The 27,985-nt window shown below is 42.0% G+C and overlaps 1 protein-coding gene across 1 annotated transcript; it reads right to left on the bottom strand.

The window, feature by feature from the left end:
- Positions 1 to 1,501: 1,501 nt before the first annotated feature.
- Positions 1,502 to 26,440, bottom strand: Cyp4v3 (cytochrome P450, family 4, subfamily v, polypeptide 3). Its single transcript, NM_001135600.1, has 11 exons — positions 25,986 to 26,440; positions 21,739 to 21,851; positions 16,717 to 16,802; positions 15,572 to 15,762; positions 15,134 to 15,203; positions 13,659 to 13,785; positions 11,520 to 11,705; positions 5,672 to 5,774; positions 4,595 to 4,729; positions 4,319 to 4,498; positions 1,502 to 3,047 (listed from the first exon to the last, which is right to left on the bottom strand). The coding sequence occupies exons 1-11, from the start codon at positions 26,197 to 26,199 to the stop codon at positions 2,875 to 2,877; spliced, it is 1,578 nt and encodes a 525-aa protein (NP_001129072.1). The 5' UTR covers positions 26,200 to 26,440; the 3' UTR covers positions 1,502 to 2,874.
- Between the last annotated feature and the right edge of the window lie 1,545 nt (positions 26,441 to 27,985).

Raw genomic sequence — 27,985 nt, 5'->3', positions numbered from 1 at the left:
AACTCTGAAATGAGGCCAGCACGCACTTCAGGGGGACAGATGTGACTCCTGATTTTGTGAGTACCATTCTTGGCCTTTGCTCCTCCAGGACTGTCATCCTGAGGAAATAGCCCTATTGCCCAGCACAAGGGGCAGGCCTGAACTATGGGTCTATTGGAACCCAGAATGCAGGGATTAGCCTGGAACTTGGGTGTTGCCTGATAAAACTTCAGACCTCAGACCTGCTAGTCTGATCTGAACTGTGGATGCAGCTAGAGGTAGATCCATGGGACATAGCCTGAAATTTAGAGGTGGAATTTGGCCCTAATAGTCCAAAGTTTCTGGGTAAGTGGCTGAGGGAGGTGGTGCAACTAATCTATTACTAATAATTACAGGAGACAGAATTGACCCAGAAATGTGTAATACAGCTATCCACAGGAAACGCAGAGTGAGCTCACCTTAATTAGAAAAAGGGAAAAGAGGCTGGTTAGTCTCCAGATTATAATCAGATTAGTTGGCTGCATTATATTGTGGATCTAAACAGTGTGATTGAATTTTCAATTTCCTATTATCTAGAAAAGAAAATCAAATGCTATTGCACCAAAATAGCTAGCCTACATCTACACAAATAAGACAGCCTACAGAAGAGCTAGTATTTTCTTCAGAAAGGAAATAGGATGAAAACCAAGATTATGTCCCAAGAATGAGACTTGATTCTTTATTGCGAAGCTAAACTGATAAACGTGGAATTGCTTTGAGCTATGAAAAGAAAAATCCACTAAAACAAGCCGGCGTCCGTTGAAGAGTGGGTAGGAGCCCAGCATCATTCAGGGCATCCTTTCTTCTCTCTTCTTTTCCCCACTCATCCCTTTCATTCCATCTCCTCAAACTTGCTCCAGAAGAGTGATCAGTTTCTTCTGAAGATTAACTCTCTTTCCTTCAGTCCCAGCTGGACAAATCCCAGGGAAGACTTCTGGCTTTACCCCATTTGGGTCAATAAACTCAAACAGAGAAAGCAGCTCATGCTGGAACACATGTGTGCCTGTGTACACACATACATATACACACATACTAAATACAAAATTACATACAAAATGTAAAAAAATGTATAGAACAAGGGTTAAATATGTGGTATAAATTGGGAGTAACCCCATTTTATACAAGTAAAGCCCATTAAGGGGCCCCCAAATCATTTGGGGTAAGTCTTTTGACTTAGTCCCAGTTTCTAGGTAGTAAGGGTAGTCATTTCCTGGACTCTTTTCCAGTGATTATCTCCCTCCTTGGTGGTATTTCTTCTCATTGGCTTAGGGCTCGAGTCCTGTGTCCTGGGGCCCTCTGGAAAGTCTAACAGCCCTGTTCGGTAACATTGCCCTGAATGACCCATGTTCTAGTGCTTGCCAAATAACTATTTTTTAAAATACTGTTTTCCTTTGCTGCTGATTCATGATACAAATTCTACCCTTTCTGTTTCTTGCTTCTGTTTGCTAAGCTATGGAAAACTGAAAACAAAACAAGCTACTGATCCTGTTAAAAATTATTTATTAAAAGGAAGTTTCTAAAAGTCATTGCATGAAGAATAGTAGCATTATATCACCAAATAAAAGCAAGGAGTGGAATTCAATTGCCAGCTTGATGGGGATGTTCCACGGGACTGAGTTAATTAAATGTCTTCTGCTGAACCAAGTGTGATAGTACAGTGTAACTAAATATAGAAGAAAAGATTCTTTCTTCTAAAAGTAGAGGAATTACAAGAAACACATGCCCACATCGAGGGCAGAAATCCTGAGTCCTGATTCATCCAATCACAGTTCTGAGTTCCATAACGCCAAAGTGTGTAGTAGGAGAGAGTATTTCAGAAAGGAAGTGGAGAGGCCTTGGTGTAGACATTTTAACTACTTCTAGCCATGACAGAACGTGGGCAGAAATTTGCTGTCCCCTTTATTCCACACCCCTACTCTTAATTAAATGGCACATAAGCAGAAAGTTTCTGTTGTCACTTGAACTTCAAAAGCCACTAATTATGTCCTCAAATCTGTCAATGCATCTCCGCCATTTGATATGCAATAGGACACTGCCTGTATGCAGAGGGCCACCATAAATGCCTTTCCTTGTTAAAGATGTCTGTAGAGTTGAGAGTTAATGCTGAAGTTTGTCAAATAGCTCATCCAAACTTATACTTGTAAAATACACCCAAAATAAATGGATCTGCCTAATGTTTATTGATTTAAAAAAAGCCACTAATTAAGCTTCTGTGAGAGGTAGGACATTGTGGAGAGGAATCTCTTCTAAATAATAAGATGTATAAAGTGTTTGTGTCCACCAAGAACAGAAAGAAGATTCTAGTTCACAGTCAACAAGGTGACTGGAACTTGACGCAGGCATGCAAGGGACTTGCTTTTCATTATAAGAGCTGGAAGGGCTCTGGCAATTACGTTACGACTGATACACTGATGACATTATAAAAACTTAAGCCTGGTATCCTGAAGGGCTTAATTATCCAACATTTTCAAATGCTACATGGATTTCCAAGTCAACAAGGCTATTTTCTTAATTCTGAGATTTCATTAAAATGATGACCTTTGCGTCTAACCAATGGGATTAAACAGGCTGGTGACCGCTCTGTTATCATTTTTCCTGCACGTTTATGTCAGTGCTACTTCAGCTTGCTAACAGTGCCCTCGAGACAGAGAACAGGTGTGACATTGTCATCTGTGCTGCTAACAAACATACAAAAACTCTCAGTGATAGACTGGGTCTCAAGATCGGTGGGGACAAGAAAGAAGAAACACTGGGTCTGAGGATTCCGAGTTTTCAGCTCATAAACTAAAATTTGCAGATGCCATCTTTCTTATGGAATGACCTTCGTCATGACAGGGTCTCAGCTTGAGGACGGCGTTAGGGGTCATCTTCATGCCTCCTCTTCAGCTTGATCCAGATGCCATTATTTGGCCTAAGAATCAAATCTCCAGCCAGGCCGAGTTCTTCTCTCTTCTGGTTGGATTCTATCCAAAACTCCCTCAGGATACAGGCAAGAATGGTCTTTTCCTCCATGACCGCAAACTTTTGACCTTGAAGTAAACGTAAATAGCATCACTTGAATTGTAGATGCAGCTGAACATGAGATACAGAAGCTGCCGGGCAGTCCCCCAGTCTCTTCACATCTATGTGATCCACAGAACAAACTCCCCAAGAAGACTGCTGAAACTGAGGAGTTTGAGTGCTCTGTTTGCTCCCACAATAGTTGGATTATCTGTGACAGCCAGACAATCTCGACTTTCACAGCACTGGGGACTCTTTATAGACTCTATATCTGTGGATTCAACTGACCATGCATTAAAATACTTTTAAATTACATCTTTACTTAATATAGCCTTTTTGCCTCATCATTCATGCCCTAAGCAATACAGAACAATTATTTTACATAGCATATTTATTGTCATTAGTATGGTGGGAATCTGGAGATGACTTATGTATCCTTGAGGATATAACTATGCATTCACATGCAAATTATACCAGTTTATACACAGGCTTTTGCATCCTCTCTGAGAGGTCCCGGATCAAATGCAGTATTAGATGGGTATCAGAGGACACCCAGGGACGACACCTCTCACTCTATCTTTCATTTGATTACTTGACAAAGAGTCTCACTATGTAGCCCTGGCTGGCCTTGCACTCACAGAGAGTTTTCACTACTTCTGACTCCTTAAGTATAAGCCACCACGCCAGGCCACTTCCAATACTTTATACTATGAATATAATTAGAGATAGGACCTTAAAGTTAAAAAGTAATAATAATAATGTTGCATGGTTAATTAAGTTTAAATGAGTTAAATGAGGTCATTAAGGTGGGTCTCTGTAGGAACCAAGACAATGACATTTAACACGTAGGCACACACAGAGGAAGGACCACGTGAAGATATACAAAAGGAAGGCTGCCATGTGTAAAGCCAATGAGAGAAACCTCCCAAGACACACTGGCCCTGCAGCCTGCTCAACGGTGAGAGGTTTAGTTTCTATCCTTCCGAGCCATCTACTCCGTATTCTGTCTCACAGAGATCAACTGTTTCTGCCTCCCCATCACTAGGATTTCATAGGCACACAATACCCAGCTTTACATGCCATCTAGGGACAGACTTGAGTCCTCACACTTGCACAGTATCAACTGAGCTGCCTCCCCAGCCCCTAACAGTGACATCCTAGAATTGTCGTGTATAGAAGAGAACAGAACCCTTTTCAAAGTCTATTGCCTATGAGTAATGTCACACAGTGCTTCAGAGAGTCATGTGAGAAATCTATCATATGGGCCTGAAAGGTGAAACCCACTTGCACGGATACAAACCAATGCAGTTTCTAGGTCCAGCAGAGAATGGCACATAGGCATAGGGGTGGCGTCCTTGGGAGTTTTCAGGAAAGAACCGCTCTGGCTGGAATTCCTCAGGGTCTGGGAAGTATCTAGGGTCTCGATGTAGTGCATAGGGAATGATGACTGCTTCCGTTCCTTTTGAGATTTTGTAACCCGCTGTCGAAGTAAGCAGTGTGTCAGGACACTGGGGCCAGACAGACATCAGAAATATAACTCCTGCCTCTCCCCTATGCCACCATTAAGACTACTCACCCACTTCACAGTCTTCGCTAAGACTCCGGGCAAATAAAGGGACAGATGGGAAAACACGGAGGGTCTCCTTAATGACACAATCCAGATATTTAAGTTTCTTCAGGTCTTCCAAGGTGACAGGGCGATGGGATCTTCCTGGTTACAGTAAATGTATAAAATGAAACAACGCGCACACACACACACACACACAGTGAGGTAGACATCAGGGCAATGCCAGACCACAATGCAGAATGTCAAATGTCCACGAGCAAAGCAAAATTTCTAATACCAAAGATAACCAAATAAAATGAAGCACTGTGCTAAGTCAGAGAAACCAGATAAGCCAAGACCATCTCCAGTTTTAATACATTAATAATTACATTGTCATATTACAAAGGCAGAGATCACTTATGATTCCATTTACTGAGACAGGAAAATAAAATGGTGACTGCCAGTGGGGGGTTAGAGGTAAGGGGAAAAAAGATGAATGATTGATTAGTAGTACAGGTTTCCTTCCTGGTGCTGAAAATACTTTAGAGATGATAGTGCTTATTGTATAGTAGAAACAAATCCCCCTGCTGGATCACTCACTGTGTCAGATGCAGTCACATAAAGGGACCCTCCCTTTACCCTCATAACTAGCCCTGCCTTCCCACACAGCATCTTCTTGGCATTGCTCGAGGTACAGCACAAGACACTAAGCTGAAGGTACTTGTTTCACCTATTCAGCATCAGGACCATTGTGACCAGTCTCACTGATCTGTGCTTCCTTAGCTTCTACTCCGGGATAGCCACCTGTCAGGACATTTGTCAGATGCCTGCTACGGAATTCACTAGGCCTTGTCAAGGAGACAGGTACAGGCAGGAGTCCTACACCATGGCCTTTCTGTTTATGACAATGGCATCCCTAGGGATCAAGAATGACCATTGCTGGGTTGGGGATTTAGCTCAGTGGTAGAGCGCTTACCTAGCAAGCGCAAGGCCCTGGTTTCAGTCCCCAGCTCCGGAAAAAAAAAAGAAAGAAGAAAAAAAAAAGAATGACCATTGCTTCTGTGGACTCAGAGTTCCCAACAGAGCTAACCAAGGGGCCCAACATACCAAACACATCATCCAGCTCCTTGTCCACTTTCCTCTGGACTTCTGGATTAGAGCCCAGGAGGTATAAGGACCAGTTTATGGCAGCAGCAGTTGTATCGTGACCCTGTAAATATAAAAAGGAGACGTTTAGATGAAATGACCTAGAGTGGGGAGAAGAAACGTGTAGAGCCCACCTCCAACAGAAGGACAGTGCATCAAGTGAGGGATGGAGTTGCTATCCCACAGTCAAAACTCTGACCCATAATTGTGCCTGTCTGAAAGAACTGCAGGGATAGAAATGGAGAAGAGCCTGAGGAAAAGAAGGTGGGGTGGGGACATCCTCGTGGAGACAGGGGGAAGGAGGAGGAGGTATGAGATGTGGAAAAGTCTGAGGGTGGACCAGGAGGAAAATAAAATCTGGAATGTATTAATTGATTGATTGATTGATTGATTGATTGATTGGTGCAGTCCTGCTGGGGTACATATGAGGAGGAAATTGAACTCAATCTGCTTCTCACAGCTGCAGTGTGACTGACACACTTAAATCACTCAGTGCAGCGGCTCATCTCAGTGAGAGAGAAATTCAACAGTTTCTTAGCTGGGCAGAAGTGGCACACTTTCATAATCCCAACACTTGGGAGGTGGCCGAGGCAGGAGGATTGCTGTAGTGGTTAGTTTTTATTGTCAAATCTCCACACCCAGGAAGAGAGAGAGACTGGATTGAGGAACTGCCTCCATCAGATTGGCCTGCACACACATGTGGGGGCTTCTCCTTGATTAATAATTGATGTGGGAGGGCCCTAGCCCATTGTGTGCTGTACCATCCCTAGCCAAGCGGGGCTGGGGCTAAACAAGAAAGAAGGCTGAACATCAGTGGGAACAAATCAGCAAGAGGCATTCCTCTGTGGTTTCTGCTTCAGGGTTCTGCCTTGAGTTCTAGCAGGCCTCCTCTGCCAGTGCAGACCACCAAGGATTATTTGTGGGTTTCTGAGCATGTTTTCCCACTGAGGACATTGGCTAAGAGCCAATTTCACACTTGGCTAGTATCAGGCAAAATGCTAAGTATTTTGTAGAAACTAATCTCCGTAACTCCGGAAATACTCGTTACTAGTATTTGTATTTTAGAGACTTAAAAAATGTAAATAACTTCCCCAGGAAGTAAAATCAGGAAATGAACACTGGGCCTGACAAGCAGCAGAGCCTGCACCATTCTGCTGTGAGACTCTGGTAGGCCTGTGGTAAGGTGTCAAGTCGCCACCAGGACAGCCTGACGCTCCACCTATTCCATATTTCAGGCCTTCACCTCTTTCTCCTCTCATCTCACTGGGCTATTTCCATACAACTGCAACCCTTTACAAAGCAACTCTGGAGTACAGCCAAGATCCAAGAGCTAGTGCTTGACTGTGTGCTAATTCATGTAAAGAAGCACTCCTAATAACTCAATGGCTTCTCTTGAATATAAATAATAACCCCCACTCAAGTATGTGGGAGAAGATGGCTCCTGAACTACCTATGGATGAAGTAAAACATGCCGAAGACTTTACAGAAGCGAGCACCACAATGGCTGAATTATTTCAATTAATGGCCAGAATCTGAGGCATGGACCCCTGGAGGTAACAGCTCGCATCCAGAGCATGGAGGATACACAGTATTATAATTGAACGTGGTAGACTTCTACTCAGTACAACAAAGAACACTGTCAAGACTTCAAAACATGCTGAAGCTGCAGCCTGGCTGTTTTTACAAGAGGGAAAGCATGGTTGTTGGTAGGAACCAGATGTGTAGGCTTGCACACACACATGTGTACATATGTATTGTGTATATGGGTACATATGTATGTGTTGCTGTGTAAGAACATGGGCAAAGTAGAGATGGTGTGAAATGCTAATAATGTATTTGCTGCATGTCTCTTACGTGACTTCTATGATTGCCATGTACTTTTAATGATCTAATCTTCATAGCTATTCCATGAAGCCCATGCTAATAAAATAAGAATAGAGAATGTGGTTGGTTGAATAAGAATGACCCTCATAGGCTCATATATTTCAATGTTTGGTCACGGGGTGTGACACTACTTGAAAGAAATATGGCCTTGTTGGAGGAAGTGCGTCATTGGGAGTGGGCTTTGGAGTTTTACAAGCCCAAGCCAGGCCAAGTGTCTCTCTTCTTGCGGCCTCAGATCTGAATCTAGAACTTTCAACTACTTCTCTAGTACCATGTCTACCTGTGTGCAGTGATTTTTCCTGCCTTGATGACAATGCACTAAAGCTCTGAAACTGTAGCTAACCCCAGTTGAATGCTCTCATTTACATGAGTTGTTATGGTCACAGTGTCTCTTCTGAGCACAGAACACTGACTAAGACAGCTGAGGCTATAGCCCAGTGGAAAGCACTCATCTATTATGCCCAGGGCTTCAGTTCAATGCCCAGGTTCAATCCCTATGACTGAGAGGAAAAACAAATACTAAAGCCCAGTGGTCCAGAAAAGCTAGGGGAAGTGCTGGAGGCCACACTTCCAGTGGATTGGAACTGTGATTTGGCCCCAGAACCCATACTTAACACTTCTCTGCCTTTTGGCTAATTAAGATATCTATTTTCTCTTTAAGATGTCATTTTAGAAAGTTATATATGAGTTACCTTTTGTTGCTATGATAAAATACCATGATCCAAAGGAACTGGAAAGGGGAGTTTGTTTTGATTGTGGTTCCAGAACAGAAGTCCATCTAAGTAATTTGAAGTTAAAACTCCACCCAGCAGGCATGAAGCACAAGGTTTGGTATTTGGCCTGCTGTTGTTTGGTCTTGCTTTGGTCCTGTGGTTCGTGACTATGCCCACATTCCTCCATTTTGGAAAAGAGTGTATTTTCTATGCTATTGTATACTGGAAATATGTAATTAGTGTTTTGATTTCACACGAGTCACAGTTAAGAGACTAGCATGAGTCATAGCAGAGACTCCAGACCTTTGAACAGTAAGACTGCTGAAGACGGTGGGATTTTTAAGTTGGAATAGATGCATTTTGCCTCACAAGATAGTCATGAGCCTGTTGGACAAAGGTGCTGAATGGCGGTGGTTTGAATGAGAAGCATCCCCCAGAGGCTCAGGTATTTGAGCACTTGGTCCTGTGATGGTGGTACTGTTAGGGAGCATAGGGCATTTAGGATGTGGAGCTTTGCTGGAGAAAGAAAATCTCTATGATGAGCCTCTCCCAAATTGGGTTTCGTCCTCTCAGCTTCCTATCTGATAAAGGTGATCAGCCAGCAGTTGTTTTGCTGGAGATTGAACCCATAGTCTCACACACACTAGGCAAGTCGTCTACCACTGAGATTCCCTGGCCCTGGCCCAAAGGCAAAATTTTAAACCATTGACTCATCTAGATCTCTGTTTACAACACAGAGAAACCAGTTAGAGCTGGAATGGCCAGAAGTGTTTTATTTAGTTCATTGGCACAGATCCAGAATAAGAATGAAGGTCTTCAGATCCTTCATACAGCTGTGCTCTCTTATGGGGTAGAACCCTTCCCTAGAGAGAAATGGATGACCCGATCCATTTGCATATTGTTGCTTTTGTTGCTTATGGTTTTAGGGGTCATCTTCAAGAAATTAGTTCCTGGACCAGCCATTGGGGAGCTGTCCTCATATTTTTCCTTATTAGTTTCACAATGCCATGCCTTACAGCTACATCTTTAATCCATTTTGAGTTAATTCTTGTTTAAGGGGTGGAATGGGGGTCAGTTTCTACCCTTCTGCGTGTGGCTGTCTAATCTTCCAGACTCCATCTAATGTAGATTCTTCCCACTGTGTATTCTCAGCATCTCTGTCAAACATTGACTGATTATAAGTGCAGAATTACTTTTTGGATCTCTAGTCTATCCCATTTGTCTCTATATAAGTTTTTATGCCATAAACATGCTGTTTTCTTTACTATAGCTTTAAAGTGTTTTAAAGTAACCAGATGACTTCTTTATTCTTTCTTCCCAAGACTGTTTTAACTTTTCAGGGACTTTTATGGTTTCATAATTTAGGCTTGTTTTTCCTAATCTCCAAAATAAGTCATTGGGATCTTGTTAAGAACTCTACTGAATATGAATAACAGGGATGTTTATAAACAGGTGACCGGATTTTAAAATTGTAGTCTATGTATAATAAAATCATATATATTCTTAAAACTAGGATATCCTATTATTTGTGATAGTATGGATGAACCTTAGGGAGTATTATGGAAAGTAAAATAAGCCAGGGCAGAAAGATAATACATGATCTCACCAACATGTAGAAACTAAAAATAGTCTAACTCATAGGCATTCCCAGTAGAAAGACATTTGCCAGAGGATAGGTAGTAGTGGGGAAAACAGTAAGGAGAAATACTTAAAAAACACAAATCTCAGATGTAAGCAATCAATCCTCATGATCGAGCCACATGTTTGTGGCTACAATTAAATACAAGGCATTAAATACTCCTAAAGAGTAAAGTGTGGGGCCGGAAAGATGGCTTAGCAGTTGAGAGCACTGGCTGCTCTTCCAAAGGTTCTGGGCTTAATTCCCAGCAATCATGTGGTAGCTAATGACCATCTATAAAGGGACCTGAATCCTTTGAATGTTCTTACTCCAGAATTGGGTAGATGGACACATTAATCAACATGATGTGAACATTCTCTAATGTGTACATGTATCAAAGTATCACACTGGACTCCAGAACCCTAAACGATAGTTATTTACCAGTTAAAAATGAAATAAGAATTTTAAATGAAATCAGGAGAGCGTGGACCCTGCATCTGGACGGCAGGAGGCAGAGCAGCCAATGCAATGCAAGACGCAGCACTCAAGGACCCTCTGGAAGCCCTGCCCATTTTCACAACCTCCACTTCCAAGCTGTTGCTGCATCATAGGACTTTCTGAAACCTTACTTTCTCAATCCACGTGTAGAAAGCTCCACTCTCTGTAATATTCTTACAATAGTTTCAGTATTTTCAAGAAGTGTTTTTAAGAAATATTAAAATGCTAAAAAAAAAATCCCATTAGAATCACAACCTGGTAAGATTCTGTCTAAATCTCATCACAGTAGCCAAAGGCCAGACATGAGGATAATGGCCCTATTTTCAGGAGTGTAATGGCCCTATTTGGTGAGGTTAAGAAAGAACATAAGGCCAGAGAGGGAACTGAGGACAACGTGAGACTTTGTATCTTAGAAAAAGTCTGGAGATCCTTAAATTCCCTTTATAAAAAATTATGTGTCTATCATTATCCTGTTCCTAAGTTTTATAATTTTGGATGATTATATTAAAATTTTCCAGTTATACTGATTAATTTTTTTTAAATTTATGCCAGTAATTCAAAGGGACATTGAAATTGGAGAGATTTTTAATTACATTTATTTATATATGTGCATACACTAGACTGCACGCATGTTCATGTGCACACGTGTGTGTGTGTGTGTGTGTGTGTGTGTGTGTGTGATGGCACATGAATGGAAGTCAAAGAATGACTTGAAAGAATTAGTTTTCCTTCTTCTATGTTGTTCACAAGAACCAACTCCAGTGGTCAAGCTTGGCTGTAAACACTTCACTCCCTGGGCCATCTTGATGGTCCCATTTCTGTGGAGGATTTTTTTTTGTAAGATTTATTTTTATGTGTATACCATATTTCCTGGAAGTAGAGTTACGGACAGGTGCGAGCTGCCAGTGGGTACTGGGACTTGAACCCAGGTCCAGCCAGTGCTCTTAATTGCTAAGCCATCTCCCCATTTGCTTGCTTGTTGCTGTGGTGCTGGGAATGGAACCCAGTCCTTGTGTCCGGCAAGCAGGTGTTGCCACCATGGCACATCCTGAGTTGTGAAATACAACCAGGAAAATTACCTGACAACAAAAGTTACCTCAAACATGAAGGTGTCAACTTCCTCTCGGATGTCTTCATGGCTTAATTTGTTTCCTTCCTCATCAGTCACACTCAAAAGCAAGTCAAGAAAGGCCTTGCGCTTAGTTTTCGAGGGGAGAGGACCCCTCCCAGCACCTATGCAGTCTTGCTCTGCCTTCCTTGCATTAACCCGTTCAGCAATGACCTGTGGGATTTCAATGACATTGAATCAAAACTTGCACTTTGGGGGAGGCATAATGGTACATTTTCCTATGAAAACATGCTGTCTTCTTTAACTCTCCCTCCCTCCACCCCCCCCCAGACTTTCTCAGTTCTTTATTTCAGTGACAAGTTAGGCTCTTGTGAACCAGCACCAAAGCCTCTGGTTAACACTGAGGATGTCATGTGATGAAACTATTAACTACAAATGTAATGACAGGACAAACTTGGAGTTTTCAAGTACTATTTTTGCAGCCTTTCTAACAGGGGAATAGAGTCGCTGTCTACTAACATCCCTAGGGATGTGAGGGAAGTAACGAGGAACAGTGCAAACGGGAGGGAGGACCCAGCTACAGTCTGCACTGATTCTAGGATGGTTACGTCAAGTTATGGAGAAAGGTGATAGCAAGCTCATGAGCCAACAGCTGGTGCCAAGTCACCCCACGGGCTTGCTCTTCAGTGAGCCTGGTATGCTCTGCCCTTGAGAGCTTATGTGACTGGATCCCTCGCCACTTTCAGGTCTCAGGTGATAGCCACACAAGAAGTCTTCTCTGCTCGTGTCTGCTCTTGTCCTTAATACTCTGAAAGCTCCTGACTTTTGGTCACAGCCCCACACACACACTTCATTTATTATAATATGTTACCCCACAAACACAAAGCTACCATCCACTTAGTGGAGTCAGCCTTTGCGTATTGATTTTCTCCCCAGATCAAGAACACGTACAAATGTTCTAGAATGCTCACTACATACATCTGAATTAACAACAAAAATAGTCCATACACCTGCTGTGCTTACATATATTTTCTTTTTCCTGTTGGGTAACTGAGTTTTCGGATGAAGAGGCTTAAGGGAGTAGATTCTCAGAAATTTGGGAGCAAAATACTATGTTTTCTTTCTGATTCTTTGTGGGTTTTTTAAGTGTTTCTGTCTCAATGTAGTTTTCAATATTTGCAAAATAAATGGTATCTTCTATGCAGTCTAGAATTCATTACGTATTGTCACTGATGTTGATGCATGACCTTTAGGGAGGAAATATAATTATACAATGTGACCTGCTTCTCCTCCTGTTACCTGACACTTACACTGTGGGCCACTCAATATTATCTCATTCACTTAACAGCCACTCACTTAACCACTTGATCCATTGGTGGCTTTTCCTTATCCCAAAGAAGAAATCCTAATAGACTCCAAGCAATAATTACAAGAAAGAAAGGAGATATTTAAACACATTTCAACACATTTAAATTGCATTTTGATGTATGGTTTCAATTAAACTTTGCTCTTTGATAAGCATGTCTTCAATCCAAAAATGAATCTCCTATGCTTAAAACAAAACCCTTATCTCCTGCTTATTTTTCAATTTGGAAAAGAAAATAGTGCAATCAAATTAATCTTCACTGAATTCTGCCCTGTGCTGAGTCACACGTTCTTTCGTCTGAGCGCTACCTGCCTTCCCAAAACATTTCCCAAGAAACTCGTGCATGCTTCTCCGTCCCTTTCCTTTCTCATCAGAACCCTGTTGGCTAATTAGCGTTCAAAGTCCTTAGATGTTCTTTAATTGATGTTATAGATGACCTACTCTCCTAGACTACTCTCCAAGACGGTAGGGAACATGCTTGTTTAACTCGTTTCTCTGTTCCCAACACTGGGTACAGCACTCGACACTCAGCAAATACTTCATTAATGCTATTCGGATATGTAATTAAATGTAATACTGATCATTGTTTTGCATTTCTATTCGATTTAAATTTTGTAGAACAAACATTCTACTCTATAGTCTACATTCGGGTTTGTTACTAACCAGAAAAAAAAATATTCTAACAAAGAATATTCTAACATTCGGTAATAGCTGCATATCATCGTGAAATTGTTTAATTCCACTGGATTCTATGCTTTGTCTCTATTCATGCACCCACCTCCCACACACACACGACTTACATTGTTGGTAAAAGTATGTAGACTCTTTAGTCCCTTTTTGTGGTCCCTTCCTTCTTTAAACATAAGGTACCAAAGGTCAAACCAAAACCAGGGCATCTTCATTCTTCTGTATATCATATCGCTCATCCTATAAACGGGATAACATCACCTTTTATATCAGGACATTATCTCCTGATCTTTGCTGTCTGGCCTTGGCAACGTTAATAAATGAAATGTTGTTGATTAGTCTTCAGTGCTAATGGAGACCCACGTTTAATGCCAAATGGTGAAATAAGAGACTAATATACATACGGTGACACTGAAACAAATAATAGATGTATCAGAGAAATAAAAAATAAATCTGCTATGAAACATGCAGATGGCTTCAGGTCAGTGCTTTTGTTTCTACAGTGTGAGTTTACAACTTCCCAGGAACATCAGCACAACTGGACCAAAGTTTTAGATGAAATGTGCCCTCCTTAACAGCTCTTTACAAGGGCCTTTCCTGGGCACTATTTTCTAGAACATATCCATGCTTTATAATCTGGTAACATCTTGATCGTCTCTTTGTCAACAAATGTTGCAGTCCCTAAATATATATTTCTTGGTTTAATCTCCTATGCTATTCTGTTGTCTGTGTCAGTTTAGAGCTACCTGGTAATTGCGTAGCTGTTCAATAAGTAGTTGTTCGGATGAGATTAGTTGAGGAATGAATTAACATAGTATAAATCAAATCCTATTTCCATCTCTTAACAATAATTCCAACCACTTTTAAAGTTAAAAAACAAAAAGGGCTGCCTCAATTGCAAAATCAGCACCCACTCAATGTAGAAGATGTGGAAGAAAATAAACAGAATCAAAAATTTCCCAGTAGAAAAGAAAAATAGACACGGAACAATGGTAACCTCTGTCAGCCCTCTGATATAGATCTTCCAGAGCAGGGGTTCTCAACCTTCCTAGTGCTGTGACCCTTAATGTAGTTCTTCATGTTGTGGTGACCCCAACCATAAGATTATTTTGTTGCTACTTCATAACTGTAATTTTTCTAGTGTTATGAATGCTAATATAAATATCTGTGTTTTCCAATGGTCTTAGGTGACCCCTGTGAAAGCATTGTTCAACCCCCAAAGGCATCAGTCATAACCTGCAGGTTGAGAACCACTGTTCTAGAGTGTTCTTCTTACAAATAAGTTATATATGGAAATATTTGTTGTGCTCTTAATGCTTTTATATCTTTCTTTGGTCATTTGATATTAAGATATCACTGGAGATTTTAAATTTCTGTAGCGCTCAGACATACCTTAACTTATATTTCCAATGAAGTCCCTGTTAATAAAGTTGATGCTTATGTTATGAACTGAGTTTTTTGTTTTAAAATTCACTTCAAACACGATGAAAACACCACACAGACAGATGTGATTAGCCATGGTTTTCAAGCCCAGATCAGTAACAATTTTAAGGAAAAGCCGAAGACCTTCCCCGCAACACACACTTACCTATACACTGTACGGACATACTCAGAATCACCATTACTTTGAGCTCCAATGTTCTTCCCCATAGCCGTTTCTGCAAAACACAGGTGAGAAGCAGCCCTTTACTAACTATACAGTCAGCTTGTGTTTGCTGGGTGACAGGGGACACTGAGAAACTCTGAATCCTGTTGTTCTCTTCCGTTTTTTCTTCTTTCCCCTTCTGTGTCTCCTACTTCCATTTCCTGTCATCCCTTCCCCTTTGACCTTTCAGACAAGGAGTCAAGGTGACTGCTCTGGTCAACCCCCTAGAAATGGCTGCTGCTTCTTTGGGAGGCTCATATCAGTAACACCGCCCTGAAGGATGCCGGTTCTTTCCAATCAGTCCCTTCGTTGTCCTACCCGTGGAATGTTGTTTTCTATTTAAGCCATTTAATTCTCATGGCATAAACTGATCAGACTTACCACAGATTATATCCAGAGCACAAAGAGTGATGGGGAAAAAGCAGTTAAAGGCCTCTTGATTGACATGTTTTTCAAGCTTGTTAACCAATATATTTGCTTGCTCATTCATGACATCTAAGAAATCCTCCAGAATTGTAAAATGGAAACTGGGTGTTAACATCTTCCTCCTGGCACGCCATTTGCTCCCAGTACTGCAAGCACAGCACATCAGAATCAATCAAAGAGGAATAAAATAAAATAAAATATAAAATAAAATAAAAGCCATGGCATGGCAGCCACGAACCCAGACCAGTCAATACAATTCACAGCATCTCAATGATCTCGCTCGAACAAGAAAGACAGACGTGTGTCACATTCTCACGTATGCCCTCGGTGTAGGTATTTGGACTCTGTCCTATGATGTTAACAGCTAAAATTACTTTCATAAAATAGAAAATGTTGAGGCAACTTTGCCCATTTCTAAGAGGTATTTCTGAAAACCAGTCCCTCCCCTAAGCTTTATCTTTCAGGACCCCACATGCTCCATGACTCAACCTTAATTTCTGGGGCTGGAATCCTGCAGAATAGTTTATACTAAATGTCTTTTCCTGGCTGAGCCCTCCCTTGGGAAAAGAAGCTGATTTCCAGGTGCCAGGTCAAGGCTGACTTACATACCGATCTGGGGCTGCCTGGCTTCGCTGCTAGCTTTGAAAGCCTTCCCTCCACCGTGTGTGTTCACATTTCTGCAGACCTCTTCACTCTTTGAGTGCTTTCCACACTTATTAACGTGTAACTTCTGGTTGTAAGCATGCCTGGGTAGGGACTGCCTATTACCATGGGTAGAGGTTACAAGACACTTGGAGGCTGTCTATCAAACAATCGGATACTCTCTTACTGTTAAGTGTCAAACCCTAAGGTACCTATTTAACACCTGGCCACCGGGATCTCCCAGCAGCCCTCCATCTCCAGCCCAGGGTCTACCTTTGCCCTCATGGTTCCAACATCTGGTCCCCCTCTCCTCACACAGCTCAGGGGTATGTGAACTCTGGACTCTGGACTCTCCCAGATGTCTCTGCCTCTCCCTACGTTCTCCCTTTTCGCTACAATAAACTTTCTCCCCCACCACACTTAGGAGCAGTCATGTCCTTTTCTTTTCATTCACTCACCTTGTAAGAAGTCCTAGTCCCAGCCATGGCTGTAGGAACTTGTACATAAAGGATTTATCAATTTGCTTCGAACTGGTCAAAATCACCTTAAAAAGAGATTTATTTTTTAAATGAGAGATTTACATGTCAAAACGACTATAGTTATTAGAGGATCAGATTTAGGGCATTGTCTGCTTTTCAGATCAATGCTTTATCAACCTTTATTTTTCTCTGTGGTTCATTTCATCTTTAGGCCTCAAAGAAATCTACTCAAGGGTTTTGAACATAAATAAGTTGTCAGCCAAGCCAGGGGACCAAATGGAGCTGAGGAAAATGAAAAGTGAATCCCCTGACTGTCTTCAGCTTTTGCTGTCAGGATGGGGAATGCTTTGTTTCCTGAGTTTGCACTTACACACAGCACCTAATGGCTCTACTCATGGGAAGTGGAGCTAAGTCATCCTTAAGCTGATTTATGAGCTTTTAAGTACTGGTCAAAAGTATTGTCCTGGTATCCCGACCATGGGACCCTTGATTCAGAAATATGGAGAAAAACATTTCACTCTTTGGAACCAAATTAGACTTGCTACACAGCCTTATCGAAAAAACAGGGGGAACTTACAAAAAAAAGCAGAATCCCACCTCTTATTGAAGCACATACACTTCCTGGTCCCAATTCTCCATCCCTTTGACCCTACCTTGTCCTGCTAGTCCAGAGCTAAAGATTTGCCTTTACTTGAAAACAGTCAGGCTACTGCCTTGGATATAAAGGGTGGACATGATGTTTACAAATTTAAAAGCTTTTAGCAGTCTGTTTACAAAAAGATAACCTTTAAAATGGAGACTTAGCAACTGTGGCTCAACAACTCACCAGTACCTTGATTAATAAAGAAACCAGTCTAACCCCACAAGTGCTTAAGATGACATCGCAGATATTAATCAAGTTCTGCCAGTAGCCCTGTGGTTGCCGACTCCCAAAAACTCCCTCCCCTGCTGTGGTCCCTCAAAGCAGCCATGTTGTTACTGATTTAAAGGTTTTATATTCGTTTATACATTGATGATATAGGGGAAAAATGCCTTTTCAATGCCCACTCTCAATTATCTAACACTCAAAGTTCTGCTTCACTCTGATCAATCCCCTTACCTCTGCCAATGGTGAGAAAATAAGGCATACACCTACTTAACACAAATGTCCTAAGACCTACATACATTTCATTGTATGGAGGATGCAGTATTAGCCTCCTCTGCTAAAGACACAAATCTAATTATTTTAAAAGGTTTACAAGCTTCATGATAAAGCAGTTACAGCTTACCCAGGCAAAATTCAGCTAACTCGGATATACTGTTACTAATTCTTTCTTTAAACCTCATCATTTACAACTGTCTGTTCACCCCCCAAAAAAGATAACTTCAACAGATTTTAGGCAGTATCAATTAACTTTGACCTTCCTTGGAAACTCCCAATGCCGCTCCATCACACCCTTTAGTGAGAAAACTTTAGTGAGGAAACTGTTTTAAACTCACCTCAGATGACAACTTCACCTATCATATAATGGCTACAGCTGTTAGCCCAAACCTTCGGACAACAAACCACTTTACTGTTGATGATGAGAGTTATGTCTCTATTTATTTTTCTCTAACCACTCCGCTTTCACTTACATCAGCCATTGGGTGATTAACCCTCCCCCTTCAGTCATTTTAGAATGGCTATTTCTTCCCTAAACAAAAAACTTTTGCCTCAAACCGACAAAGAGTAACCTTTACTCAACGGAGCTGAACCAAAACAATCCATTCTCCCAAGTCTCAAGACACGTTCACTTTTATTTTTGTCTTATAGACCTCAGAAGAAAAGGAAAGAACATTTACAGGGTTTGGGGGACAAATTTTGCTTTGCTTCTTTCCCATAAAGACTACATATGCAATCGCACCACTTCCCATAGGGACCTTTCTCCCATAAATGCACATCCTGTTTCTATATGAGCAATAACCATTTTATCAGATGGAGCCAAGCAGTCGGACAAAGGGGGCCATTGCATAGCACCATGATGCGGAACTGTGGCTCTCCCCCATAAACCCTACAGGAACTACCACCCAAACAGCAAAACCTCGGGCTGCCCATTTGGCTTCCTGACTTCTCCAAGATCAACCTTTCAGTCTATTAACCATTTCTCCCTGTGTGGCTCAAGCCACTCCACGTTTATTTCAAGACCCCTTCTTGTCATCACCATCTGAAACATCCCTCTAGACAAATCCAATATATTCTTATTCAATCCATACAGGAGGAACCGGCCCATCACAGAGGAAAACCATCATGACGACACCTATTTGTGTCTTTTCTTGAACAGGCCGCTGCTTTCCATTCCTTGTTTCACCAAGAAGCTGAAGCTTTACAAAAATAACTTCAGACATCACAGATCCAGTTGCAGCAAGTCACCCAGTCCTGACCAAGTGTCAGTCACTGAGTCCCAGCGGCCCCGAAGGAGTTAACTCCCGAGGTCTTTATCCGAATGGTCTCTGGTAAATACTTGGGTACGTTTCTTTGGTTCTTTTAAATGTGTTTGTGTTTGACACTTTTTTTTTAGCCTTTATCTTTGTTACTACACAAACTCATGAATCTGCTAGAACTATCTCCAGATACCCATTACCGGCTGTCTCTATAAAGAGGGTCCCCAGAAAAACTAAAACAATTAACACCCTACTGGTGCATGAAAAGCTTTTATCTCATTTTGCCAACTTTGGATATTTATGTCTGTCATGGCATTCCATAAAACTGTCAAGGACAAGCCATAATTAAATGAGACCATTTGTTACTCAAAACTCAAATATATAAATGAAAACTAGGGAACAAAGAATTTCTTTATTTCTCAACTTCCCTCCCTAACACGTGTGGGAAAATATTATTAAGAATCAAAAAGTTTAAAAAACAAACAAAACAACAACAACAAAAACAACAACAACAACAACAACAAAAACAACAAAACCCTACATGGTTTTATGTAAGCTCCCTCAAGAGGTCATCAAGGAGCTACATCCCATTCCATTCATTAATTGGGCCTAAGGCTCCAGACCTTCTATGAGCCCCAACATGACTGAGAAAAGCCACACCATAGGCTAGCACCAGAAGGCCACAACAGAAGGGGGACCCTCTCCGGAATTTAAAAGGCATTATACCTTCTCCAAGAATCACTAAAACCATAGAAATGCTAATTCATACCAGTCATCCAACATATTCCACCATTACCAACCAAACATCAATGGCTTCCTTGATTGCCATGCCCCTTAATTAATAAAAAAAAAAGGGCTTAGGATTATAGGGATAATTTTTCTGAGAATGCTGCCTGTAGCTTGCCCTTACAAACCAAACTTTCATCCCATCTGTAACAAGCTCATAATGTGACAGGAGATCATTTATGCTATGTTCTCGTCCTGCTTAAAGGCTGCATTCAACCTGCTTAGTATCAACTGACCTTTAGGAAAACATGCAATCAATCTTCCTATACTTTGGACTCCCAATGTAATTAACTCCTATAAGCTCATCTGAATGCACAGTTTGAATGTATCGTATTCCCTAATTTTTCTTCATAATTCCCTCATGCCTCTGACTCAGAACAATGTACGTGTGCCTAAGATGTGACAACTAGACTTAAGACATTCCCTGAAAGCAGCAAAGCTTTGATAGCAAGGCACACACACACACACACACACACACACACACACACACACACACACACACCACAGTGCTGAAAGAAGCATGCGGGTAGGCCATGATAATATTTGATTGTGGCTTATGTGCTATTCTGAGCTAAAAGGACTAGAAATACATTTTTTCACTTTATGAGAGTTCTATAAAAGACTGATTAAGACGAAGGTTCCTCATCCCTTCTCAATACCATACGTAGCCTTGGTGATGGTTTGAAGGAGAATGGCCTCATAGGCTCATTCATTTAAATATTTGGTCTCCTATTGGTGGAACTATTTGAGAAGAATTAGGGGGTGTGGCCCTGTTGAATGAAGTGTGTCATGGAAGGTCAGCTTTGAGGTTTCAGAAGCTCATACCATTCCCAATTAGCTCTCTGCCTGATTCTTATGGATTTCGATGTGAGCGCTCAGCTTCTACTCCTGCTGCCCGCTGCCCACTGCCAATGCCAATGCCCAATGCCCAATGCCCACTTCCCACTGCCTGCTGCCCTCTCCCCCCTGCCATGATGCTATGGACTCTAACCCTCTAGAACCCTGGAGCCCCAAATTAAACTCTTTCATTTATAAGTGGCCTTGGTCATGGTGTTTCATCACAAGCAAAAGAACTAAATAATCAAGAAAACCTCTGTTCTAAACATCAGGTCAGAAAACCCCAGAAGACTCCAGGCTCACTCTTGGACAAACAACACCAAAGCTTCGTTTCTTTCCCTCATGCTCCATATCCTCAGTATATTAATAAATATATCATTGATGTTATATGAAGCCCCGAACACCATGACAAAAACACCCCTATTTTATTAGTCACGAATTGTGAACTCTCAGAACTGTGCCTGGTACACAAGGCTTGGTGCAGGGTCATTGTACTAGCTAGCTATTCAGGAGGTTGAGGCAGGAGAGGTACAGGCAAATTTAAGGGTTGCCTGGAGCTACCAGATGAGGTCAAGACCACCTTGGGCAACTCAGTGTCTCAAAATTAGAAGATATAAATAGAGCTCAATGGAAGAACATTCTCATGACCTGCAATGGCCTTACATTAAATCTCCAGTACAAAATACTAAAACCCAAAATAACAACAACAATCTCCCACTGAAATTTCTTTCAAAAGCAGAGCAAATACACTGAGACCTAATAAGAGATACACATAGCCATGGGGAGTTATTCTCCCAGGATTGCAACCTAATTGCCACAATAAATCACCCAGTGGCCTGCACGATGCCTCATAAATGAAATGCTGTTTCAATAGAGTGTAATGAAATTCGAAGACGCATTTGTTCCTGTGTTCTGGTGAAACGCTTGTCTCACAGTCTACACAGGGAACTCTCTACCTGTGTAATCCTATGTACTCACCTCCACATTCTCTGCCTTATAAAGTGCCACCAGGGGCACTGGTCCAATCCAGAGTTTAATGATGGGCAGGTGTCGGAATTCTTCTGTGTACTGAATTATCTGCTGAAAAAATTCTGGAAGAAAATGTTCTTGTCTTAAATTCAATCAGGGCGAGAATTTGTTCATTGAATTGTACAAATGTTCACTATCTCCTTTCAACAAATACCCAAGCCATATTTCATATCACTGTTAGAGGAAGCTGGAGAGGGAATGTGAGCTCGCAGGAGTCGTGCAATATTCCTGTAGCTGTAAGGTCATTTAAACATAATATCTGTCCTTCAGATAAATGTAACAATGACGTAAGTTATTATTAGGTAATTGTTAGGATTTGATATGGTAGAATGTACATTTTTAATAAATCAATGCCCAATACCGTGGATCTGTTAAAATGGTAAAAGCTGACTTTGGCCCAAGACTCAGAACTTGACAACTGAACCACTGTATCACTTGAAAAAGAGACCCCAAATGTCTCTTAGAGGAAAGTACTGTTGAAATGGCAGAGAAGGAGCTGGAAAGATGGTTCAGCCAGTAATGTCCGCTGCTGTGCATAAGAACCTGAGTTTGATCCCTGGAATCACAGCATAGAAGGAAAGAGTTGGCTCTAGGCAGATGCCCTTTGACCTACATATGCACTGTGGCATAGCATGCATCACACACACACACACATTATTTTAAACTTTTAAAAATTCAAGCTGGAGAAATGGCTCCGTGGGGACTGCTTTTCCTGAAGACCCAAGTTCAATTCCTACCACTCACAGCAGAGCACCTTAAATCCAACTACAAGGGATCAAACATCCTTTTCTGACCTCCACTGGCACCTGCACAGATGTGTCATGCACTCACAGAGATACACACATGTACATGCATATGTATGTATGTACGTATTGAAATATCTTTAACTTGTAGGCTATCCCAAATCATTAGTTGCAAAGTCTTCTGGTTTACATTAGCACTATGCCTGCCTTGGTCTGAGATGATGGGGAGTTAGAAGCTTTTGAATCTGTGGTTGAAAGGAATCAGATCCAAACGCTGGGCCCTAATAGGGAAGTTGGTTATTTAACAAAGAAGACTGGAAAGCGTAGGTGTTTAGAGGGCAACGGAAGTCCACGTGCAACACTGACAGTGAGGTCACCAAGGCCTGACTCTGGACATTAGCCGCAGAATAAAAGGCACAGCCTCTTGTATAAGGGACAGTGTCACTGAGATCAGAGGTTGTACCTTAGCGGGTTCTGATAGGCCCAACTCTGCTGAGCTCAATGTGGAGTACAAAGGGCCTCAGGAAATGCGTGGTTGGCAATTAAAAGACAAGCTCACCTTAGACAAAGATCTGGGAATTTGGCTCAGATTACATTTTAATCCTCAAACAACTGCAAATGTTATTTCTCTAAACAAAATGAGTAAGAGCAACAATAAAACCCTTAGCGCAGAGAGTTCTTAGCCACTTTCCAAGTAAGGCAGTTTCATAACTGAAAGTTGAGCAACGCTTCTCATCCTCGAATCCAGTGCTTGTTGACGATGGAATAAGTTGTCCCTTTGTGAGGGGCCGCTCTCCTCCCTCAGACTTACTCCAAGGAGCTCTCCTCCCTCAGGCTTACTCCAAGGAGAGCGGCTTTAAGGAATCCCATCAGCTCAAAGTTCCTTTCAACTGGTCTTAGTCACTAAAGACTTCTACAAAATAGGAGACCTTCCAAGGGTAAAGTTGGAGGGGTTCTAAGGTCAAGACTACCCCAAATAGAATTTTGATCCCAAGCATTTATAATGAGGAAAATCAGAAAAGATCAAAATATCTAAAACCTAAAACCCTGCATGACTAACATCCTGAAAATAAAATTACAGAAAAATAGTTTGTGAAAATGAAGGAAAGACATTTCCTTCAAATTATGGAAAATGATTTGCTCGAAAGACTGTAGAGAGAAAATAAAACAAAACAAAATAAAAATAACTAGTATGCTTCAGAGGCCACTTTGTGAGCTAAAATAAAGCAATAATAACACATGGTTTTACAATCAAAACACCCAGACATATCGATAAGCATCATGAGCAGATCAACGGTGTTCAGAAAGAAAAGGTTCCAAACCTAAAATATATAAGCACATAGCACTATCTTTGGAACTGTGTTAACCGCCCTGAATCATTGTTAGCATCTCAAGTGTCATGGCAACGGCAGACAACGGAAATGTGATGTTGACGTGGAATTCCCACAATGAGGAAGTGCAGATGCCCAAAGAACTAAGGCCTCAAAGTTGTCTTCGGTGGGTGCAGATCTCTTCATTCCTCGAGGATGCGTCAATATTCTTACACACGGGTGCACACATACACTCACATACACATTCACACACACATAAAAACACACATACATACACATACAAACTCACACATACATACTCACTCATATTCATACACATCCATATGCACTCACACACATACATATATACACACATATACATACATACATACACACAAACTCACACATACATACACACACTGACACACACATTCACGCACAGCACACATACATACACACACGCACATTCACACATATACATGCACGAACACACACACACACACCACACAATGATTCCTCAAAAAGTCAACCTAGGGATAATGTATTGGTGCTGAGACCAATGTGCAAAGATAATGCCCAAGCTGGATTAGAACCCTTCAGTCTTTGAGTCTACAGTGTCAGAAGAAGCAGCAGCCATGGAAAATGAAATACTTGCATAGAAAACTGGGGGGAAAAGAAGCAGAAAAAGCTATGAGCTTGCCTAAGCAGTGACATCTGAAGGCTGGCAAGCCCGGACTTCTGATGACCAAGGTAGCTGAAGAAAGTATCAGAGAGACACCAGTTTGCTTTCTGCACTGTTTCTTCTGTGCTCAGGGGGCTAGGATTCTGCTCGTGTTAGAGATGAGGCTTTCCTATCTGGGCCGCTCAGATTCACTGACCTCCTTGAAAAGCTCTTCACAGACACACTTCAAACAATGCCTTACCAGGTCTTGAGGTGGTTCATTTTACTTAACGTGATGGGACTCCGTGTATAGAGCCAGAGACACTGAATGTTTCCCGAGACTCTGGCTTCCTACAGAAATCTCCCTTTTATTCACCGATGGGCATTTTGGGTTTTAGATTTCCTCTTTTGTGATTTTCACAGTGGAATGGTTAGGATACACTCTCGAGTGTCAGAGTGGAGGTGGAAGGTAGCTTTCTCTTGAGGATTAGCCAACCAAGCAGCGTGCGTTTTACCACACGGTTTTAATATACGTAAATGTGTTGTGGGTTACTTCTTCATGAGGATTGTTAGGTGACGACAGTTTGCTTAACTTTCCCATGATGTCCCATGTTATTCAAGTTAAGTAGTTGTGACAGTTTTGGTCTGGGGTCACAGAAGCGATAATAAGGGATCTTAAGAAGATTTAAAATTGACAGTCGGCCTGTAAAACAACTATCGATAGTTAATCTGAAGAAAGGGCAGGTTCTTTTAAAATGTGCCATCTGGAAGGATCTCCTCGGTTCTGGGTGTCCCAGCGGACACAGCCATGAAGAGTAAGTGTTAAGACTGGGTACAGCATCCCTGACAGAGAACCACAGATTCCACTTTTAAGGCCTTTTTGACTTAAGATATTTGTTTACGGCAATAGAACAAACATTTTTGCAAAAAGCATCTTTTAAAAGTTAGTTCAAGTTTTTAAAAAATACAAAAAAAAAACAGAAACAACAAAAACAACAACAAAAACTCTGAAGTTCAAGTAAGGTTCTTGAAAGTGGACATATAAATTTACCTCAAGCAAATTTACCTCAAGGTACCAGTAGAGTCTGCTGAAGCGGCCTTGAAAGACTTCCTCAAAGTAATCAAAATACAAAGGGCAAAAGGATTTTAAATATATTGATCACGTTTTACTTGGAAATACTGCAATCTGTTATATACACACATGTATGTTTGCTATGTTCGTTAAAGGGTCGGAGACACACAAAGCAATTTGGCACCAGAGTGGAAACTGGAATTGGGAGAATTAGGAATCTATTCCCTATGCGGATGAAAGATTTCTTCTTTCTCGTAGTAGCCAATGCAAAAGGTGGGTCTGAGGACCTCAACTGTGGCAAGACACAATTGGGAGGGAAGGGGAGCAGTCTATTAAATAGGCTTCTTAGACTGACAAGGACCCTGGCAGCCTTGGGGTCCGAATAGAGATTTCCTTGTACAAACACATACCTGTGTTGTTGGGCTTCATAAACAGCGCATGTCCCACCAAGGGGTAAGCGCGAGCCACCGACGGGATTGGCCGCATCTGCTGCCACTTTCGTGCATAGCTTACCAACATCTGCAGGATGTTGAGCAAGACAGTGGCGCCGGCCACGGAGACCGCGCTCGCTGCGCCCCAAAGCAATAGCTTCTGCCCGCTGAGCCCTAACCACAGCCACAACATCTCTCTTACTCCCCTCTTCTCTGGGGCTGCCAGTGAGAAGGTGGCAAGCAGTCGCTGCAGGGTGTAGTGGAGGGAGGTCTTTCTCTAAATTCAGGGGACAAGTTCGGAACTCCGGGAGGTAGGAGCTTCGGGCTCAGTGAGAGGACCCCCCGAGGCACACCAGATCCTTTCGGGTCTTCCTGCTTTGAAGCCGGGAAAATCTTTACCGCAGCGCCAGGCCCTGGAGACAATTTCCCGAGGCTGGCAGGGAAAGCTCCCCCGGTCTGTTGTGATGCCCTGCAGCAGTCTGAGTAATGCGCACTAGCCTCCGGAGTGCAAGGCGAAAGCGAAACACCGGAACAACTTGTGAGCGCTGAAGTTCAGAATGTACTGGAAGCTCTCTCGGTGTGGAAAGACGACAACAGCAGAGGAAGTTGAATTTAGAATAGCTTCGGGATGGAGAAAAACAAAAAGAAAAAAAAAACCAAAAAACAAGAAATTCACATCACCAGTTCCGGACACCCTGGGGCCTGCTAATGGGGGCTGTTGAGGATTTTGCAACTCCCTCGGTGTGTATGGAAGAATTACGGATCTCCTCCGCGCTCTGTTTAAAGACTTCAAATGAAGAGTCCTCGATGTTGAAAGGCACTCTTTGGAATTCTAAATTCACTAGCCCTTGCGCAAACCGGTCGCACTCTGGCCTCTGCTTCAGGGTCAGGCACAGCAATCACCTTCCCATGACCTAGAAATTTAGGAGAGCCACACGTCCAGTGTGTCAGCTGACAGACTGAGTCACTAAAGCTAAAGGAGATCTCAGTCTAGGCACTTCCCTAAACATTCTCTGACCAAAGAAAGCCAGAGAACAAGGGTGGGGGTGGGGTGAGGGTGGGGGTCGTTCAGAAGAGGATGAAAGAAGGCGTGCTATGAGGGGGAGGGGGTTGGAACCATAATTACGGCGCACAGTCAAAATGAAGCTAAAACTGCCAAGCCTGCAGAAGGGAAAGGCCAGAGAGAAGGCACTGGAGGGTCTACTCTCTAGCTACCCATGGAGGTGTACAGCCTGAATACTAGTTCCGTTCTACATCCAAATCTCCAAAGGGCGGGACTACGAGTGCTCATGCCTACTGCACTCTAGGTAGGTAGAGTGCCAAGAAAGTTGAATCAAAGATGTCTTGGATTCCCATTTTCCTGAGTTATTTTCTTACAGAGACTGCATGGTTTGCCCACAAACACCTGTGTGGACTCTGTGACCTGGAGAAAACACATCCAGGGCTTTTCTCAGTTGAATTAAAATTGTTATTGGGGGCTGGAGAGGTGGGCTCAGAGGTTAAGAACACTGACTGCTCTTCCAGAGGTCCTGAGTTCAACTCCCAGCAACCACATGGTGGCCCACAACCATCTGTAGTGCATACAATTTCCTCTTGAGGTGTGTCTGAAGGCAGCTACACTGTACTCACATACATAAAATCAATAAATATATCTTTTAAAATGTTATTACATTTTTTATCTTTATGTGATCATGGAGATCGGAGGGAGGACAACAACAATCTACCATGTGGGTTTGGGGGATCAAACTCAGGTGGTCAAGTTTGGTGGCAAGCTCTTTGGCCAGCTGAGCCATGTTGCCCACCACCCCTGCCGTTACTTTTTAAAAAAAAGAGCCATCAGTGTGTACTGATTTGAAAAGGAGTTGATAAAACATTAAGTGAAAGAGCAAAAGAAAACAAATAACAAAGTAAAATATGCTTGATCACTTTATCACTATATTAGTATTCAAAGTAGATTATTACATACTGTATTTATCTAT

Source organism: Rattus norvegicus, chromosome 16 (assembly GCF_036323735.1).
Source record: "Rattus norvegicus strain BN/NHsdMcwi chromosome 16, GRCr8, whole genome shotgun sequence".
NCBI lineage: Eukaryota > Metazoa > Chordata > Mammalia > Rodentia > Muridae > Rattus > Rattus norvegicus.
Note: the sequence above shows the minus strand (reverse complement) of the source record. Positions and strands in the feature narration are given on the sequence as shown.